This window comes from Labrus bergylta, chromosome 20 (assembly GCF_963930695.1).
Source record: "Labrus bergylta chromosome 20, fLabBer1.1, whole genome shotgun sequence".
Lineage (NCBI taxonomy): Eukaryota > Metazoa > Chordata > Actinopteri > Labriformes > Labridae > Labrus > Labrus bergylta.
Window position 1 is genome coordinate 16,028,138 of NC_089214.1, and position 22,250 is coordinate 16,050,387.

The window sequence follows — 22,250 nt, forward strand, 5'->3', positions numbered from 1 at the left end:
CTCAGACTGCTGGGAGGACTCAGTGTTTTTGTGGATCATCTATTTTCTTCCACAGCTATTAGGCATTACAGTGATTGCAGTGTATTGTTTGGTGTAGCACAGAGCAAGCTGGTTTGAGTGAAAAGACTCTAATAATCCCATTGTGCACTTACATCTAAGAACCAGACACACTCAGCGACTAGCTGTTGTCGCTGAGTTGGCGAAATAAGAGCGTAACCCCCAATAGACACATGACTTTTTGCGCCCTGCCCCCCTGGATCCGTTTCTGGAAGGTGAGCGCAGCAGAGCCTTGATCAGCTCAGCAAACACCACAGGAGAACTACAAGATCAAACTACATGTTGCTTTGTCTTTCTGACAATGAGTTGTTGTTTTTGTTTGATGCATGCCTGCAGCGTACTGCCGTCAAAAATAAACACCTATAGGGGAGCGCTGGTGGCGCAATGGTTAGGGCGCACGCACCATGTATGGTGTAAGATGAGGCTCTCATCTTGAGCGAGAGGCCCGGGTTCTCATCCCGCCCGTGGCCTCCTTCTGCATGCCATTCCCCACTCTCTCTCCCTGATTTCCGACTCTATCCACTGTCCTATCTCTCTGCATTAAAGGCACAAAAGCCCAAAAATAAATCTTAAATAAAAAAATAAAAAAATAAACACCTATATTTGAAACGGAGCAGAGCATAGTGCGCTGGTGGCACGCTCCAGAGATGGACGGCGGCGCTCGCTGACACACCGCATCGCGTATGTGGATATTGGGAGTAAATATTGAATTTGAAATCCTCAGGATGACACATGACTGAATGCTTATAATGCAATGCTAGCTCTGTATCTGCTGGTGGTGGCAAACAGTTTGCTGAACAAACAAAGTTTTGTTGTTGAACCTTGTCTCTGCTGAGAATTTTTTTTACTGCTGCAATTTTGCTGGCATAGTCCACACTTACAGTAACGTTGTATGAATTCAGTTTCTTCTTATCTTTGAGGATGTTTAATTTTGAAAGATGTGTTATTAATTCGTTTCTTTATCACCACATTGATTTTGAGCTTTTTTCCTTCAAAGATAACTCTGCAGGGGCTCATATTGACATTTGCTTAAATAGTTCTTTGTTTGATCACACTGAACTTAGGTTTTAAAACAGTAACTTTATTCAATCCTCCTCCAACTTCTAGGAATGAATAATTAAAACACCTGAAACTGAAGGAACTGGCTTCATCCAAGGCTTTTAAGGAGATTTTAAATGACTTGGAGGCAGGAACACCTGGCTGTAAATGTGCTGTGTAATATGATTTTGACAAGGAAAATCAAAATGGTGTTAATTTGGACTGAAATCCTTTCCAGATTGAGTTGATTTGAAGAGCCATTTACTAAATGTTCTCAACAGAAATCCATTTATGTCCCTTTTCATATGTACAAGTGAGCGCCACACCATGTAGGCCTTTAAGGACTAGGTCTTATGTGGGCCATTTTGGTTGAACAAATAACCACCAGAACCTTTGAAGACCCGGTAATTTTCCAGGTGCGACCAAGCACAAGGCAGCTTCCAGTAGAGCTTAATACATCGTAGTGATTACAACATGTGACACCAACCCCCCTACACCCCAAACCAAAGAACCCACCCATACTCTGAACCAAACGACCACCTTTGAAGGCTATTTTGAAGCCATTACACTTCTAAAAGGCCATTATCTTCTCTCCACAATCTTTATCATCTTGATCACTCTCATCTCTTCATTTGTCTTCCACTTTTTCACTCTTCTAAAATGTCCCTCCCATTTCTCCACATCTTTTTGTCCATCTTCATCTTTTATGTAATGTCTTTTTCTGGGTTTCCTTCTTCTTTTTTTTGGCTAGCAAAACGATGACGTCAGCCAATAAAAGGACAATAAGTTCTGGTCAACCTCCCTCTTCAGAGTATACTTCAAAAGCTGGAGGGAGGTTTGAACTCTCAGCCTGTTTGTTCGGAGAGCAAAGCTTCTTTACCATCTCTTTTGTGTCTCTTTGCCGCAAAGGAGAACATGGGAGCTTCAGAGAGAGAGAGAGAGAGAGAGGGGGAGAGAGAAAAAGAGAGAGCATCACCTGCTCCCAATTGAAACGGAGTGAGACAGAACTTTTATTCAACACTTCAAAGCGCATAGAAACAAAAAACTTAACACCACTCCCCTTCAAAATCCTCTATTCATAGGCCGACCATAATGGGCTGAGCAGTTGGCTGTTGTGTGTGTGTTCAAGTGTTTCTGTGTGTGTGTGTGTGTGTGTGTGTGTGTGTGTGTGTGTGTGTGTGTGTGTGTGTGTGTGTGTGTGTGTGTGTCTGTGAGTGTGTGAATGTTTTTTTTCACCTGGTCACAAGCTTCTTTGCAAGGGGAGAACTCGGCAGCATGGTGGCAACAGGAGGGATCTGCAAAGAGATGGACCAGGTTAGCTGTTACATCACTTTTAGAGCATTACCATTGGTTTAAAGTATCGGGGGGGGTTGGGGGGGGTTGGCCCCTGCCCAGACATCAGCATCCCCCCTGTCAGGTCTCTGTGCCTCCCTTTGGTGGTCATGCCCCACAGATTGAGAGCCCCTGCTTTTTGACTATTAACTTGTGACTCACAAATGACTGCAGAAATTATGACTGTCTAAAAAACGGATAAAAGTAATCATTGTTCAAACTGCGTCACACTGTAGTTTGATGTGAAATACTGTGGCAAAGACTTGTTTGTACACACAGAGATGCAGCACAACATTATAAATAATATGTACGTGTCTCACAGCAAAACCAGAGTAATAAAGACACACAGACAGGGGATGTTGGCTAGCAACTAGGCTCCAAACCACAGCCCAGCCCAGGGTTCCAGTAAGTGACTTGGCTCAGTTTGCTGTCAACTGCTCAGTTTGCTGCTTCCCCCTCCTTGTAAAGTGGACTTTCAAACCAGACACTTTAACACACTAATACTGAGCCACACTCTTCCAGTGAGGAACAGAAAGATTACTCAAACATGCACTCAATGGAACAGTTTTCTGTTATCAGTCCAGTCTCTCTGTTTCTACTCGTCTTTTGTTCATGAAGCTCAATAATACAGAGTTCATCTAAAAAAGTGAACTCTATTTATTTAGAGAACATATATCTTATATCTGTTTCTGTTGTCCAACAGCAGCACAGGTGAGAAGTATTTGTAGACTCATGCTAACGGCAAAATAATGTGTTATAATTCTAAAAAAAACAAAGTTCACATCCATACAAATACACCTACAATCAAATCTCATATGAACATTTACCTGAACAGGGCAAGCAACATTTCTGGTCACAAAGTACTATAAACAAGCTCAGCAATGGCCAAAGTTAAGACCAGCATTGAATACTAGATGTGGTTTCCACATGTAGCAAAGTTCTAGTTTTTTAAACAAGAATGTTTAACTGTATGGAGCCATATGATAGATACTTCATGCCACCCAAGCCTAAGGATTGTTGTTGTGCTTCTGCATTCAGACCCTCAACAGAGAGCAGGAAGTTATCTTTACCTCTGTGCTTGTACACTATGTTGCTCTTTGTTAGAATAAGATGGGCTAATACATATAAGGCAATGACTGTATTTTCAGAGTGAAGGACCAATTAGGTAACAATGAATCTACTTCATTTGATTCAGAAATGAATCTCAGTTCAAATAATGGAAGGTGGGCACTTATTGTCTCATTGTCTCACCGCAGCCCAAAATAAGGTGAACCTCACAATTGTGATGGGTAGGTTAATAACATTTGTTATTGTAGCTTACTTATCACTGGTGTTGATTGAAGTAACTGTGTTGATAAGCAGAGAAAGCAGGACTTTTTCTTCTGTTTTCCATTTGAAATACGCTCTTAATCTTCTCCCACCTGACAGGATTAATAGCATGAAACATTACACTGTGACAAAAGCTAAATGTGTTTTTTGTTTGTTTGTTTTCCAAATAAACAGAGTTGTTCACTGTGGGCAGGAGTCAGGGGAAAAAGTAAAAAGTGAAAAAAGGAAGTACGCTTCTCTTTTTTGTTACTAAGGTTTTGTCCCGTTTGTCAACTTTGAAAATCTCCCTCTGTGCTGCAACATACAACCAGTGAAGCCTTTTCACAACTACATCGCTCTAGAGTCGTAGGGCTGTTGAAATGAAACCTTACTTTACTGTACAGAGATGACTAAAGTTTGGTGACGACTGAAACTATATGTTCGATGTTTGGCCTTTAAGTGGTGGAGGTGCAGGTTCTCAGTCATCCAGGTTATGGTAAATTTGGAGCTTGATCCAAAGGCAACTGGACTGGTTCCGAAGCGATGCAGTTTCAACTTCACTAATCAAGTTCCTCCACCCAGCAGCGCCCTGTCTGTATGAATCACTGTTTACATTATGAGACTTAAAGGAAAATGATTGTACTTATTGTCAGGCCTGACACAGTCTGATGAAAACCATGACACCACTGTACTCTCTTATCAGTGTGTGTGTGTGTGTGTGTGTGTGTGTGTGTGTGATTGTTTGTGTGAAGCAGCACAGCAGCAACCCCTCCACCGCTGTGTCTTAAGCCGCCTGACACAGGGGTTTCTGAATTCAATCACTGAGTCTGTTACATCTCTGCTTTTGCTCTAAAGAACAACAGGAAAGTGTGTAAGAAGAATGGACTAAATTAAGTTCACACTTGCACCTTCTTTGTGTTTTTCACATCATCATTCAAGAGTAATTTTCTGCAGATCATCATGTATGCTCATTCAGTTATTTGGATTGTCTTCCTCTCTCCTTTCTTTCTGTGTTTGTCTCATCTGCATTGCAAAGAAGTTACATGGTGGACATGTGGGGTCAGCGGAGCAGGCAGATAACACAGTTGACATATAATCAACAACAAAATGATCTCATTCATAAAGCTTTAACTCTGGGCATAAAAGATTGAGCCAACATCAACATGCCAAATTCTGATAGGTCACTTCAGGCTCTTACTGCAAAGACAAGTCAGTCTTAAAGATGTTTCGCTTAAAAGTAAAATAAATAACTGGTTTGTAATAATAGCTTCTTTTTTTTTTTTTTTACCCCTTGTTATTCCTCCAACGGGCCGGACGTCAGGACCGAACCGAAAACCTTGACCAAATACTGTGCTGTTACAAAATGTTGTATAGTCAATATGTAATGTTTATAGATGTTTTATAAACCATCTCTTAAATGTTTACAGATTATTTGGTAATCAATAAAAAAGATATAGTGTATAACATGGTATAATGTGCAACAATAAACTGTTAACATAACTTATAGCATTACAGATAATTCGCACACATTATTAATTATAACTACAGTTTAATTAGCTATATATTTACTCTTTACTGATGATGTTTATTATAAAGTTTTACCCAAACATCCAAACATGTTATCCTTAAAATGAAGGTGCAACACTTCCCAACAGCATTTCTTTTAAAAGCAGTCCAAAAAAGTGTAATAACGGTGGCTACAAACACTTCTTAAATAGCATCTCTATGATTTGTGGTAGAAAGCTTTTGTCTATTTAGACAACCAGCAGAGGTAAAAACACCATTAGCATCTATTTGGTGTTCAGTTTATGGGATATCTAAGAGACGTCTTTGCTAAAAGCTAACTGCTAACTCCCAGGAATATAGATGCTTTTTAGCTGCTTAATAGGTGGTGGGGAAAAAAATAGTTTTATGTAAAAATCAAGACTTTTATCTTCTGAGATTTTAAATAGATTTATAACTTCCAAAAATCAAAGCTAACTCAAATGGAGCAGCAAGACATTCAGCCAGTCTCTCAGATGACTGGAGTAGATCCTGAAGTAAATAGGCCTACTCATTCAAAAATATACTTTGAATCATGAATCGTTTTGAATCGAAAATGTATTCTGAATCGAATCCTGACCCCAAGAATTGAAATCGAATCGGATCGTGAGACGCCCAAAGACTCCGAGCACTACAATGTAAGATAACCAGGTATCATTTGATGTTAATGGTACAAGATTAAAGGACATGGCACTTCTGTAATTACCCTCAAAATGAACACTGGAAAGCTTAGCGATCCTCCAACAAGTTTCTTGGCAACACATCTAACAGCTGCTGAGGGATTTCAATAAAGGGAATCACCAAAGGGCTGACTAACTGACGGGCAATGCCTTCCCTTGAGCTGTGTTGCTTGCAAGGCTAAATATCAAGTTTTGTTGACCTTATTTTGCTGATTTTGTTAATCTGTCGGCGTACTTTCTGGCCTGAATGAACTGAGAAGAAAAAAAAAAACATTGCTCTCTCTCTGTCTTTCTCTCTCAGTCGCTCACACCCACACTGAAACAGCTTATTCAAACAATGGCAGGTGACATAATAATTCGAGGGAGGGGGGAGGGGAGGGATGATGGAGGCCATTCAGTCATGTACAGTATGAGGCCCCTGGCTGGCTGCTAATGAGCGCTGGCCCCATTCTGCCTCAGCATACACACAACAGGAACAAGAACTCCCCCTCAGCTACATTGTAACACTCAGTCGCTGGAATAAAGCACAGCGTAGTCAACCTCTCAGCTGCATTGTTATACTTCATTCAGCCATCTAAATTGCACTTTACAGTTTCTTGTATACTTCTACACAAAAAGCCCTCTGGATCCTGAAATACAGGATTGTTACTCATACATAGAGGACTGTAGGAACGTACTATTAAAGAATAATACAGAACGGTCGGGAGGCGATGAAATACCTGATTCAATCCCTCAGGGAAGGAAACATTAAATGGCACTTTAACAATCACTTTACTTAAACTCTCTGTTTATCTGGACACTTTATACCAACTACTGTAACTGAACAGCATGTGGAAAGCATTTCTCACTTTCTCAGTGTTTGTGTACCCTTCATTGCTTCCACACAAGACTATTGTGGTTGAACTACAGAATACAAGATCACCTTTTTCAAAGGTAACAACTTGTCTTCTTACAGTACGGAGAAGGTGAAGCTCCTAAAATGAGTTTCAAAAAAGATCAACCACTGAAAACTTAGTCCGATGGGCCTAACTGACACGATCAATTCAATGTGCGGTCGGCTATTTTTTTTGGATTTCTGCACACATCAAACGCTCTTTTTAACTCTTTTGGAAGAGTTAGGGTGGCAGCGGTTGCTATGTAGTGAGACCGTCAGAAGTCTAATCCCATTCTTTTCGCATTTGTACGCCGCCGACGAAGCAGCCACAACTGAGCCGCCCCAGTAAGAGTGTAGAGAGAGAGCAATGCTTTGTTCATTTATCAGTACAATGAATGTGATCACTGAACAATCACGTTAAATCAACACATTTAGTAGCCCCTAGGGTACCGCTTATGAGCAAGTTCATGCTTTTGGACGGAGACTGCTCATGTTGGATTAGTGAGTAAAAATATTCATTTTCCAATTTTTGATTGTATTTTATCCATGGGCCCTGTAAACCTTTTAAAGTTAGTCCTTATCCAGGGGTAACCCATCCATTTGGAAAAATGCTTTCAAAGAAGATGATCAAATAAAAAACTGCAAAAATCAATGCACTGTGAGGAGTGGGCTGCGTGAGCCTGGAACCAAAAGTGACACCTTAATGGTAAACCAGCATTGTTGCATTTGTAATGTCTCACAAATGTACCATGACAGTAAAAACACACACAAGCACACACACACACACTTTCATCCTTAAGATAAGTGATGCAGCAGCAGGAGGTGAGAGCTCTCCTGGGGAGGGACATGTGGCCCATCTGTAGGGGGTTAATCAAAACACTAGGGGGTAAATAATGTCTTTTGTGAGACAAAACATAGGTGTCTGTTTTCAAGGTAACACCTGTTAATTGAATTAGCGTTGTTTTTCCATCTCAGCACCTTATGGTGAAATTTGCAAACCACTAATAACACCATCAATCACACTCTTTTCGGCCTCATGTTGGCCTGCACCATTGCAATATGTGTAAAGAATCTAACACTACATCCATACCATGCAGCATAAAGGAGACAGAAGAGAGCATCCGATAATGACAGTCGACAAGCACGCATGAGAACTCCACATTAACTCCGAATCGGAACCCTCAGTGGAGTCGATGGGGACACGGATGTGGCGTAAATGTGGTGTATAATGGTGAACGAGGCCAGCTGCGGGCCATTTATGAGCCAAATAGAAGCAAGAGAATCGTTGCAGTGTTGATCAAGATAAATATTTGATCTGTGATGGAAAACATGACTGTGGTTCCTGTGGAGTGGAACATTCACAGAGGCCAGGGCTTTCGCAGTTTTCGCCTTTTCAAAGAGTTGTGCAATGCTGCAAAGTTCCTTCAGACAATAATGTCAGACTGAGGGCCTGATTCACAAAAGGATTCGCTTAACCTGCTCAAATGAATCAAAAAGAAACCGTCTGGTTCACAAAACACACAAAGGGGGTTAAACGGAAACAGAGCAAACAGCGTCTTTGTGCACTGGTGCTGGTTGGGCATATTTGAATGTGCAATTACACAGTCATTTGGGGAAAAACTGTCCCCTTTCTAATGCAAATATTTATCATTGCAAAGTGCCTTATTCACAAAAACTGGCGCTTATACCCACACACACACACGTTAAGAGAAAAACACGTCTGCTGCAGCATTTATGAGAGATTTCACACGCTAATTTTGCAGTGATCAGGAAAACAATTTTGCCTCCGTATGGCTTATAAATAAATGACCTCTTAAAATAAAGTCTGTATTACTTTTGCATCACTATTATTAAGAGTTGTTTTTGTTTGTCATTTTAACAGGCCCCTGCTTGCTCCATTCAGAGAGGAAGCTTTGTTTTTAAAGGTGAAAATTAACCCTGAGATTTTTCTCCCCGCAGCAGGAGCAATGTGGGGTTAAGTGTCTTGTCCAAGGACACATCGGACATGTTGCTCAGCTGGGGATCGTGCCCTCGACCTTCTGGTTGAGAGGCGAGAAGGTCGAGGGTTCAAGATGGAGAAGATGGTGGGAGCAAAACGATGCACCATTTTTGGACCTTCAAGCCGCTGCAATTGATTCTTAGTGATTTAGTCCCTGAGATTTTTTACATGTTTTCACAGATGTACCAGTGTTAGACTCACCGTCTTCACCATCAATTTACATTTAATGGCCCTATATTTAATAGCAGCTGTTTGAGCTACCGTTAGCTTCCCAGGCTAACATGACAGGCTACTTTAACACTCAAAAAACAATTGTTTTGAGGCCTTTACTAAATTTGGCTACAGGCACAATATGCCAGGTGTCAGACATTTATTTAAAAACACTAACAACATAGTTGATACAGAAAGTGACATGTCATTGGCTGACGATGTAACCTGTTACAGATTTTTTTTTAAACACATTAAACTGAAATTTTCTGATTTAAAATTACATGAATCCATTTTGCAACCTTGATAGAACAATTGGAAAACTCAAAACTTTTCTAGAAACATCTCAGCAAAACTACAGACACACCTCATCCTCCTACTTTGACACAGAAATCTCACCCCTATGGTCCTTGTGTCCTTGTGGGAACTTTTTTCGCAGAAGAAGAAGTTGAGCACAGTTTGAGCTAAGTCAGCAATTTAAGTCGAAACTTCTACTTGAAAAGGAGCTGTAATTTATAGCATGCATTAACAAGTCCACCACAGTCTAATTGATTTAGTAAACTGATTACTGAAAGAATCATCATTCACATTTCAGATGCGTTGTTTGGCTTTGTCTGTTCATTCTCACTGCAATAAACACAAACAGCATGGGTTATATCCTCTCAACCACAGAATATCCTATTAAATATTTAACTGATCATTAATCATCTTTGTCAGGGGGAAAAATGTAACTGTCAAAATAAGTTTCTTCAACTTTTTGTTGGTTGAGCCACAGCACTACTAACAGCAAAGCTTTTTTTTTTGACTGCCTCTTTGCGTGAAGTGGCACAAGAAATATTCAGTCAGCCAAAAGAAGACGCATATTGTGTTCAGGATGTGATGGTGATTGTTACTTTGTTGTTTCTTATCTCTGCTTTGTAAAGTGACTTTGAGTGCTTTTAAAGACGCCTTTAAATAAAATGTATTATTATTATTTAAATAAGGCCAAACTAAAATGAAAGTTGGATTATCATTGATCTCATGGACCATGGAAGCATATGTCCTGAAATCTAAATACTACATATAATTATGTATATTTACACCAATTCCCCTCTTTTTTGTGTAAGCCAGCACACGCTCAAAGCCTCAGATCTTCAGTCATTGTTGAACTGAAGCTGCCGAGAGAGAGAGAATAGTCCCTATTGAACAGTTTACTTTGGCAACGTTTCAGTATCACATGTTGCAGACGTATTGGTAATTAAAAACAAAAAAATCTCTAACATTTGTTGCCGCGTTAACCAAAGAGGTATCCTTTGATTTTCACTAGATTTGTTTCAAAGTTTACAAATCTGGTATCATGACAACCCTACATTGTGTAACAGTTTGTCCTTAATGAACATGGTCTGACTGTTCTATAAAACATTGTGGTGTGCCTCACATGCAAGCTGCAGGAACTTTATGACAAGGAAGAAAATGGGACACAGATAAGAACAGAAAAGGAACCAAACCAGGATTGAATTAAAAGGAAGGGTTTTTCACACTTAAACTTTATTGTGCCTTTTCTGTTTTTATTATTACCAGTCCAGCATCTTAGCGTGCAGACTATTAAAGAAAGCAATTTTTTTCTTCACTTCTGTTTTTCCAAGTGCCACCCATTAGAGGCACCGGGCTGCCACACTTCAAATGGCCAGAGCAAAAAGAACTTTTTCAACTGTGACAAACAATCTGGAAATAGCAGCCACACTTCTGACTGGGAGCCAGCTGCTGGGACGATAAGGGAAGGAATTTAAGTGCACCCCCTTCTATTTAAATGTAACATAACCCTGGGTTTCCTGCCAGCCAGTTTCCTGTATGTTTATGTTGGAGTTGAGCTAAGAGGTGGATGTAACGGTAAGGCTTGGCACTCGTTTTTTTTTTTTTTTCAGAGCATTGGCAGGATTCAAAAAAGAAGGAAATGGTGTTTTGTTTAAATGACTGAAAAGCCATTGGACATTGGTGATGAATAACTGCACTGGATGGGAGGGGAAGATATCAAAAGCACTGTAGGAAATGAACTGGTACAGGATATAAATCAATGTCAAGAATAATCAATCAACAGAGAGCGGAGTGAGTGCCCCAATAGAAAATATAAAAAATACTATACTATTATCATTCTCAATCATTCAGTTTTTAAAACTGGGTTAACTCTCAACAAACACATAGCAAGTCTTAGACTGTTTTCTCATATAAAAACACTTTTTTTTCCTTTACTATAGCTGTGCATAAATATTAAACACCACTGCCAGACATTTTCCAGAGCATTCCTTACGAAGGTTTTATTTCCTAACAAGCGGCTAATAACGCAACCTTATTAACTGCAAAATGTAAAAATTCTTCTTGTGGCTTTTTAGAAGTATAGGTAGATCCCACTCACAGAACATCATGTCCGGTTGTAATCTTGGTAAAGCTAAGGAAGGAAATACGTTCATAGAAAGTCTTTGTTGCTTAAATTCCATTTACTCCCGACAGCAATCACTAAAGATGGTCTCCTACATTGTAAGGACTTTGCTGATGTTGCAGGCGTTTGATATGTCAGTCCCTCCAATCGTTGTTTTTGGGCTGCATGAAGTAACTTGTGTAGGATGACTCTTCCACAAGCTACAGCTAGCAAGATTTTTCAACAACAATGTTAGTTGAGATGATGACCCCCAACCCTGGACCCACAAAACGAATATATTGCTGTCAAAAATCAACATCAACTCCAATTATTTTTGAAGATGAAAGTCCCAAAAGATGAAGGCTACTCACACTTGTTCTTACCAAAAGAAGTCTATATAAACTATCATAGTTTTAGCAAAAAAAATGCTTACCTAATTTTGACCACCTGAGAACGAGTAAAGCCTTGTGCACTGAGAGCAGGGAGTAGGGCTTTGATAGTACCTTTTGGACTTGGGGAAACATAGTGGGGAAATCCTGTTGTTTGGTCAGCAAATTAATTTGAGAAATGAGAGAGAAAAAACACTGGCACCTCTTGATTGCATTTTGAATGCTAGTCTTTCTTCTGTAGTTACACACTTTAAATTACTGCTGTACTCCTGTTGTCAAATGTGTCATAAAAAATGCCATGACTAACTTTGGGGTTGGGTAGGAAGAGATCACTCCATGACAGGAGGACAACTATAAGAACTCTTTGACAGAGGCTAAACAGATAACAAGTTCAGCCTTGGCAAATGTGTCTGTACGTCTGAAAACACAACCAATGCAGATGACAAATTACATGACAGTTTTTAGCTTTAAACCAAAGTTAAGGGTAAATAAAACAACAAACATTGATTTATCTTAGCTTAAAGATTACCCTAGACAAAATGCACAGTGACATGCATGTTAGTATGTGGGGAGCCACACATGCACAGAGTTCCTACTCGCTTCCTGCATTCCTCAGAGTCGCAGTAGACTCTGTGGGGGAGAGTTTAATGGATGGAGGCCAAAGGTCACTTCCTGTGAATTGATTAATTGAGATTTGCCATAAGGAGCTGAAGGCGCATTGAAGGATCAACAGGGCTAGAGAAGCAGAGGAATTCAGAAGAATGTCTTTCCAATTATAAAAAATTATGTTGATGAACTACACTGATGCATTCTTTTTCCAGGATTGTGTGGCCCCTGACGGTCAGATATTTCTGGAGCTTGTTGCACGGAGAACATCAAGGGGACTGTAAGATTTGAAAGTGATCTAGATATCTCATAAAATATGTCAGATGTCAGACAGCTGATTCTACCTTTGATGTTTGGTAACATCTGGCAACTCTGAAAAATATTTGTGGCTCTAGAGTGAAGGGTTTTCAAGCCTCTCTGACAGTGTTCAATGGGAGACTCTGATGAATGGAACTTTACTTGCTCTTGATACAGAACTTACATCGTCTGCCAGACATCTGTGAGAGAGAGATACGATCAGCCCCACCAGCCAATGTCTTGCTCTGTTTAAATATTGGAACTCTGTGAAAATCTGACATTAACAGGACCCAGAGGATATGTTATTGTTAGTGTGAATGTGTTTATCACTCTCAAATGTACAGAACTGTGTTCAACGCATCACTTTTCCTGTCAGGTTGGGGTGGGATTGGGTATCTCACAATTCCACTTTTAGAGACGTAAAGAAACAACAGACAGGGTGAAAAGAAAGTGAGAGGTATGCACAATGGCTATTTGCTAATCCACTAATGATCAGCTCAGCTGATGTCACCTCTGTGATAAAAACGTAATTTACTTTAAAAACAATATGATGCATTCTTTGTGAGCCAATAACCCACTTAGGTGATTCCACAGTGCTTAACTTTTGCTCCACAAATGATTGCAGCATAACTCCTCATTTCCACAACTATGTGCGCTCAGCGGTGCCTCAGCACCGCGGTTTTACTTCGTCCAACGACGCGCCACCTTCCCCATTGGGTCCATTTCTCAAACTAGACTGCAGCCATGAACAGCTGTACACACATCACAGGAGAACTACAAGATTGCGCAGGAATAAAGAGAAAAACATCCAAACATGTTTTTTTGTCTTTCTGAAGATGATCTGTTGTTCGTTTGGTGCCTGTTTCAAATACAATTGTGAGTCTGTTTATTGTGTTTTATTTTGAAATTGACCAGGTGCTCTGTGTGTTTCTTCTTAAAGATTTATTTTTTTGGCTTTTTCGTGCCTTTAATACAGAGATAGGACAGTGGAAAGAGTCGGAAACCAGGGAGAGAGAGCGGGACGAGAGTCTCAACACATGGGACGCGCGCCCTAACCATTGCGCCACCAGCGTGCCCCTCTCTGTGTGTTTCCGACTTCCTGTCCGGGTCGTTCTGTTCTGTCCAGCTATAGACTCTGGGCAGAGTGTTGTGGCGCTGCTGGCACGATCCAGAGATGGACCGCTGCGCTCGCTGTGGAAACAAAAGCATTGACTAAACTGGCAGCCAACGGCAACATAGTGTGCGGCACTTACGGACTGTGGCGCGCAAGGAGTTTGTAGAAAAAGGGAGTTAATGGGGATGACACATTTTCTGTGTCCATTTTTTTCTTCTTTTGATACTATAACACTCAAGACTGCAGCTCATAAATAGATGCGACTCTGGCTGTGAAAAAGGGACACCTTTGCTGAAGTGCCTTTCACTTGCATTTTTTTTGATGGTGCTTCAATCGTTGCAGAAAGTACAACTAGACAAAGACACACAAGATCACTTCTTCTTCAATACAGCATGATATTTATTTAATACATCAAATAAGAGTATTCATGAGGTCAAGCCTGTTTCAGTTGGTAAGTCCAGATGCATCCCAGATGGATTAGCAGATCGCCCAATTAATACATTAAATACCAATACAGGTTGCTAACCAAGCCAGCGCTAATACTTGTTTATAACCTAGCATTTGCTACGATTGTGCCCAAATATGGTAATTAAAGTAATACCTTACATTCTGCTCCTGCTCCTTGCCATATGTAATCTTTTTTTAAAAAATTTTTTAATTAAAGGCTTTATATGTGACTTTTCACACTTAAATATAATAGAAATCAAGTATATCCTCTGAGATTAACTCTGTGAGTAATGACTGTCTACAATGGGTGTAACACCCGAGTCCCACTGTCTGTGATGTTTTCCGAGTTTTCCGAGTCATATTTTCAGTTTGTTGACATCACCTGGACGGCAGCTGACTCCTCCCCTCGTGTATAAAAGTTGTTTAATTGAGGGACTAGAGAAAAGAAGAATAACATACTGTACTCACTACTTAACTGCGTTTCTAGATCACGCTCATTTCAGGTAAATTTACATGCAGTGTGAAGATACGAGCATAATAAAGATCACTAGCATTAGCATGCTAACACAACAATGCACCGCAAGTTGTTTTGGTTTCATGCTGGTGCTCAAGGGCGCCGAATCAAAAAATCGCATATAAAGCCTTGAACACAAGCAGCAAAATCATTTGTTTCCTATTTGAAATTGTGTTGTTTTTGTTTGGTAATCAACAGTAACTTTCTGACGTGTAAGTATGTTGACAGTTTTATAAGACGCTGGAGTAGACAGTCCCGCCAAGTGCTGACCAGGTGTGTAACTCTAAATCGCAGACCAAACACAAATACAAAAAACCTGACTCCTATCAGAGAAAGAGCAGATTTTAAACACACACACACACACACACACACACACACACACACACACACACACACACACACACACACACACACACACACACACACACACACACACACACACACACACACACACACACACACACACACACACACACCTCCAGATGGCAGATTTTGCCCTTCCCACTGATTTCATATTCAATTAGCAGAATCAAAGGAGGATGCAGACCTGACCAACTCTCTCGTGTGTGTAATGGGAAATGAAATAATGAGACACACGTGTTCAGAGAGAGTGTGGCAAAGAGGAGAGACCAAAGAGGAAGACTTGGAGAGGTTCAGTGTCTCTGTCACATTCAGCCATTTAGGTTTGAAAGATGCAACATGACTTTCAGCTCAGGTCTACGACAACTACAAGTGAAATTGGTCCAATTAAGCACATAACCTTAAAACCAAGGTGAGACTCCTTTCCTAATTGTACAATTATGTGTGCCTTATGTTAGCAATGCTGGGCACTGATCTCAACAACCAAGGACCCTCCTTTACAAAACTTTAAGAAATGTTTGTTCAGGCAAAGGACATAACTGTTGATAGAGTCTCACTTCAAAAGAATCAAGGAGCCAGATAGTGCTGTAAATATTGCTCTATGGCATTAAAGCACCAGTAATAGCCCAACTTAACACACTAACTCCAGAACAGAATGTTATTTTGTTTGTTTACATTTTCTAGGTAAATTTCAAGATAGCTATTACTATTAAACTGTACCTTAAACTCAGATTAACCGACCAGTCTAAAGTTAAGAAAACAGTCAACATTTAGCACAATTTATATAAAAGTGTCTTCTGGTAAACAACCTGATGGTGTTTGCTGTTGCTAATGTTCTGACTGACAGTGGCTTGCCCCACCAGCCTTCAGTTCTCATTTAATGTTGACGTCCACATTCTTGTGCTAATTACACATTGCACTGGTCGATATACCAATTTAACCTGACACAGCCATACTTACATTTTTATCTCAATTTTCTAGACCAAAATACAGCCAAACCGCACTGCTCCTACTGTGCTTGTTTACATCCGGGTGGTAGAGAATGGAGAGCAGGCCAACTAACCAGAGCTTGCGCGGCGTGACCCCCAATTCACACATACTCCGTGCGTGCCAAGGTCCCTCAGCGCCACGGTTTTGCTCTGTCGGACGGCTCGCGCCCATTCACACCGGATCCGTTTCTGACACATCACAGGAGAACTACAAGATCCCGCGGGATTTAAGAGAAAAACATGCAAACAACATGTTGCTTTGTCTTTCTGAAGATGCATTGTTGTTAACTCAGTTCCTGTTTTGACGTAATGTTGATAAAGTGATGAAAAATACGATCGCGAGTCCGTATATTGTGTTTTATTTTGAAATTGAGCGGATGCTCTGAGCGTTTCCTTGTCTGACTTCCTGTCCGGGCTGTCATATTCTGTCCAGCTTGACGCGTGCCTGCAGCGTACTCCGGCGAAAATAGACTTACTGCGTATATGAAACGGAGCAGAGACGTAGTGCCATTGGTGGCACGGAGACAGACCGCAGTGCGCCCTGTGTGAACACAATGATTGACTAGAGTGGCAGCCAAGTACGGCGTAGTGCGCGGCGCTGACGGACCGCGGTGTGCACGGAGTATGTGTGAATTGGGGGTTACAGTTTGAGCATTCAATTTAACCGGCATAGAGGGCCAACACATAAAAATATTTAATTTGTTCAACTGACTAATTCTGGTGCCGACCAGGCTATTGACTGGAGGTGAATTCTCCGGAGAATATCCTGCTGCATTCTCACATCATCTCACTCAGACTTGCTGCAGACTAAATACTATATGGGGCTGGCTCTCACACTCAATAGCATCTAAAACAAACAACAGTGGCTCCAAACTATAACCTTTCTATATTTTCTACAAACCAAACAAGGCTTTGTTTTGATACCATGGGGTATGCAGTGAAACAAAAACAAGACAGAATCTAATAAAAAAAAAAAAAAAAAGATAGCGGGATCCTTCTTTCTTCGCTTCCTGTTAGTTTTAATTTCCAAGTCTCCAAACAATAAACTTATAGACGGACTATATGTTATCTATTTTGTTTTTTTAGGGTCTGCCTTCCCCAGTCGGTCCAACAGATACAGCTCCTGCTTAATTGAATTCCTACTCGTGGGAACTCAATTTCCAAACAATTCATTTATCAGAGAGAACGAGCAATAAATAGGATATATAAAATACAATAAATGCAGTGAAAGAAGACTTTCAGGAAATTAGCTGAGGATGTTATGCTGGAACATCTTCCTTATATCTAATAAAATAAATAGCTGAAGGGCAAAGACGTCCCTACACTTTTAGGACTTCAGGGAATAATAGTCCTTGATGTATTTCAGCTTTAATAGTCAGACTACAGTGCAAGCATCTCTGTCTACTGACTGAGGGTAACAAAGGTATAACATGTCATTACAGTCTGAAAATGTGAAAAATAAAAAGAGCTCTTTGTCTCTTTTTACTCAGCCAGATAGGAAGCAACAAAACTACATCAGTGGGGCATACAGTTGAGGTTGACAATTGACAAGTTGACAAGAACAATGACAACGATAAAGCTTTGAGTCTTCCTCACATTATACTGACACACAGACCCTGATCCTCACTGTCATCATTCTCAATAAGCTGTCTTTACCCCCTACACATTCAAGCACCAAGCAGTTTTATGAATATTAGGGCTGGGAGTCTTTGGGTGTCTCACGATTCGATTTCGATTCTTGGGGTCACGATTCGGTTCAAATCTATTCTGGATTCATGATTCAAAGTCTATTTTTGAATGAATACATACTTCAGGATCTACTCCAGTCATCTGTGGGAATGGCTGAATTTTTTGTTGGCCTTTTTGGCATTTTACTGAGTTAAAGAGCTAGTCTTAGCACTTAGCAGGGAGTGACTGATAAGCCAAAATAATTTACATAAATCGAATTGAACTGAATGAATATCATGGACTTGTGGCTTATTTGGAAAAACTCTTTGTGTGAGTAGATTTATTTTCCTGGACAGAGTGCTTGATTGTAGGAAAACAAAAACTTTATCTGCTTAATGTGGAGCTAATCGTAAAAAGCAGAGTTTGTCTGTTGTGATTCCAAAATGTTATCAGTAAACCCCCAAGCGTATTCAGATATGCAACAGTTAACATCACTTTTATTGAATAAGAACTGGTTACACAATTGTTGAGGACTAATGAGCTGCGTAAAGTATATCTTAAACTGATTGTTGCAGGCAGTTGGCTTGTGCCTTACAACTGCACCTGGATATGATGTAGCCTGAACAATGTGCAGCTACATGCACCCTGTCTTCCTGTTGTCCTGAAAACGTCTGCTGCGTGCTGTTTACTAGCATGTGTAAACCTCAACTATGACGAGACTGCTGATGCTGCCTTCGATAGCAAAGTACTTTGAACTCAGTGTCTCCAGGGAGCGCAGCGGGTCAGCAGCCCCAGTCTAAGCAAAATTCCCTGTTGTACTAGAATATCCTGAAACCTTCCAGTTCCAAATAGAACCCAATTGACCATAATGAGACGTTTTCGACCAAGGAACTGACCCTAACTCTTTGTAATTTCACTGTGTGTATTTCACTTTTTATATATTTAGCTTTGACAAAACAAGGGTAACGGGTTGCTGGTTGGAAAAAACTGTAGGCCTATATTTCATAGTTACTTCAACAATCACTATACCAAAGGATGGCCAAGAAATTCAAATGGGTGTACTACACTTTAATCTTGTGTTCACAAAACTATAATTAAGTTTGCGGGACTCAGGCCCATTCCTGCTCCGAGTGGACATGGAGAGACGAGGGCTGCCGTTCACTTCCCTACTTCCCCTCCTCTTCCCCCTCTGCTTTGAGGAGTCAAATTGGTTCCAGATGCATTCTCTCACGGCTAGCCTCCATAACCAAATCGCAACATGAAAGAAGTGAAGGGGAGAACTTAGCAAAACTCTGTAGAGGAAAAAAATGTATGGAATTCCTACGCAAAATAGTGGGAGGAAGTTGTAGAAAGAGCCGTATTCTTCCTTAGGGCACTACTGTCTGATCACTTTGCCGCATGGTGCTACATTACATGTTCTTGTGGGGTTTTTTTTTTTGAGACCTTTAATACTGTCGCAAGCCTTTCGGAGACAATGTGCACCCCGAAAGAGGATCTAAGAGCTTTGTTCCTTTCATGTTCCTGGCAGATGTGTCAGAAAAAAAATCTGTACAAAGTGATATTTAACCAGAGCAAATCCACATCCTGCACCCATGTGGACTGAAGATCAAAGAGCTACCCAACAGCATGTTAGACCAATTTACAACCCTGCCCATGGAGCCCATTTAAACACTCGCTATAGGACGTTTGAATACACGCTTACCAAAATGATAGCAATGAGTAACAACTGCTGAAGGTCTATTGAGAAGACACCTAGCCAAAAGGCTGAAGAATGTGGCAACTCCGTGTCGCCTCAGTCAATTAACAAGTGAAAGCAACTCCAAGGCTAGTTGTCCTACAACAGCACCAACACACCTCTGTGTTTGTCCGAGTCGCTTAACAAGTCCAAGTGAATTCATTTGCAGCCTCAAAGTAAACACGTCGCAATTCACACACGTTTAGCTCTTTCTTTTAGCGACTAGATTTTATTTAAAAGGAGAAGCAGTTTTACTTCCAGGTTTTCTCTGTAGTTCTTTGCAGCCTAGACACACACCTTCACAGGCTACCTGGTATCTAATGCGAGTGAATGCGTCATTATTAAAGTGGGCTATAAAATGCAGGCTATGCCGAAATGCATAATAGTCTGCTGATTCCTAAAATGTGTTTTAAGTTGTTCATAGTAGCGCTTTACTTTTTAAGACTCTTGTGTTATTTGTAAAACATCTTTACATGAGGTTGGTCCTAAGAGGTAACGGTCCCTTTTACTTTTTTTTTTTTCTCCTCAAATCTCTATACGAGCTCTTTTTCCTTGCTATCCAAATAACAACGACAGAAGCCGAAAGGCTGGACTTTATATTCACTAGGCCATACTTCAAACTTCTCAAAGGCTCATTCAAACATGTTTTTTGTTACACAGGATGTTAACCCCATACGTCGAGCGACAGACACAGCGTCATTGCTATACTGACGTATTGCTGTGTTTTTCAACAAAGGAAAAACCACAACAATAAACACTAGAAACCTTAAATGAATGTCAAGGATGAAGTCTTTAATTCGGCGTGCAATAAATAAACCAATGGCGATACATTAGAAGTTTAACAATGTTTCTTTTCCCCGTTATTCCCACAGTCCTGTCACACCTAACGTAGACACTCTGTGGTGGGCGGTAGCTAGCGTTGTAAACTACTTCAAATGTATATGATTTATTGGATACAATAACTGGCTGCTGGACATTTTGTGGCCCGAATTGACTTAAGGACTTAAATGATTGCAGAAACATTTGAATAAATTATCTGCGATGGGGATACGTTCACTGATAGTAAAATGAATATTGAATTCCAAGAGTTTTGAGTGGAGTTTGGCTTGATGTCCTCACAACATGAGAGCGAAATCTATCGTACCTACAGGATGCCAGCTGTCACTAAATCAACAAGTTAGTCCAAACTTTAAGCGTACAAAACAGAGGCATTCAGGCTTAAGCTGTTCACTTTTCTGTCTTTTTAAAAAGTGTAGCACTGCATGAAAGCGGACACAGAGTGAGGTAGACGAACAGTTCTGAAGTTGGAATCATGGAAACAGACTACTCACCCTGAGCTCGGAGCGGCTGGGAGTAAAAGTTTACTGAGAGGAAGAAACTGATTATCTGGAAACACACACGCATCTTATTGCAATCCTAAAGTGCATCGTGGACAAGAAGACATAGAAAACACTTGTACTGTGACACGCTCCATGGATCCCCTGTTAACTCTCTCTCTCTCTCTCTCTCTCTCTCTCTCTCTCTCTCAGCCCCCGGTGTGCGTATGGACCACTAAGGACATGCGCAGAAAGGAAAACCATACCAGTTAACGGTGACAAATGAATGGAAAGTGTTTTTAAATTGACTGATGTAAGTTTACCTATTTTGCAATGCATTTTTGACTGTCTGTAACACAGTCAATTTGCATGATTAAATTAAATTCACGGACGTAACTGCTGGAAAGTCTCAAAACAACAACTAAAAAAACAAGTGTTTATACAGACTCCATGGTAAATGGACTTGAGCTCGTATAGCACTTTTCTAGTTTTCTGACTACTCAAAGAGCTTTTACTGCCATATCAGTGTCACACCCAGAAGTAACTCATCCCATTCACATGCATGATTGAGTGTCATGTACAGGAGCTGGTGATCGAACCTAGAGACGACAACTCTACCAACTGATCCACAGCCACTGATTCACATCCATGTGAAAGAAGAGAAAATTATTGTCGATATTTCTTGTTGAAAATTGGCCTCTGATTTAGTGCTAATCCCCAGATAAATCAAAGCATTTTAATGTTAGGGACACAAAAAAGAAGTGTTCTTTAACACAAGACATGACATTTTGACTTTTCTTGAAACTGACCTTTCCCTACCCTTAAAAACAAATGGCTTGATACAAACAGCATTTAATTCAATTCAATAAACAAATCTTTCCACTTAATTAAATCTAGGCTCTAAGTACACTCCCCGAAAAATATTTCTGGCAACAAAATCTTAAACAAACATATCTCCAGGAGACAGGATTACATTAGCATCATTTTCTCGTGTAAATAGCATATACAAACAGCAGGGATTAAGGGGATAGTATTAAATAAATGTGCGATGCATAATGTATCATTTGATGTTGAAAAAAGATGCATCACAGGCATCAACTTTACATGCACTTGATATCATCTGTAGGAGATTTCTTATTGGTGTTGTTCTTTAGATGTTAGGTTTGCTCGGTCCACAAAGGTTTTCTGAAGTACAGTAGGGTTTTTTTTAAAGCGATAAACATATTGCACGTTTAAAAACATAAAAGAAACATGGATTTTACAGGACTGAAATGTATCACTGTGAACTTGTTTAGCAAGATAGTTTCATTTCTTTTTAAAACCCAAAGAGGATTTCCACACATCTTAATCAGTGAATAACCTTTTTTTTTTCCATTCACACTT

At 40.2% G+C, this 22,250-nt stretch overlaps 1 protein-coding gene across 1 annotated transcript in view; it reads right to left on the minus strand.

Moving 5' to 3' along the window:
• Positions 1 to 21,073, minus strand: part of reck (reversion-inducing-cysteine-rich protein with kazal motifs) — a 77,239-nt gene extending 56,166 nt beyond the window's left edge. The window contains exons 1-2 of the mRNA XM_020639815.3: positions 20,883 to 21,073; positions 2,332 to 2,390 (exon numbers count right to left, since the gene is read on the minus strand). Coding sequence (XP_020495471.1) covers positions 2,332 to 2,390; positions 20,883 to 20,955 — 132 coding nt within the window. The 5' untranslated portion in view covers positions 20,956 to 21,073. The remainder of the gene's footprint in view (positions 1 to 2,331; positions 2,391 to 20,882) is intronic.
• Positions 21,074 to 22,250: the final 1,177 nt, after the last annotated feature.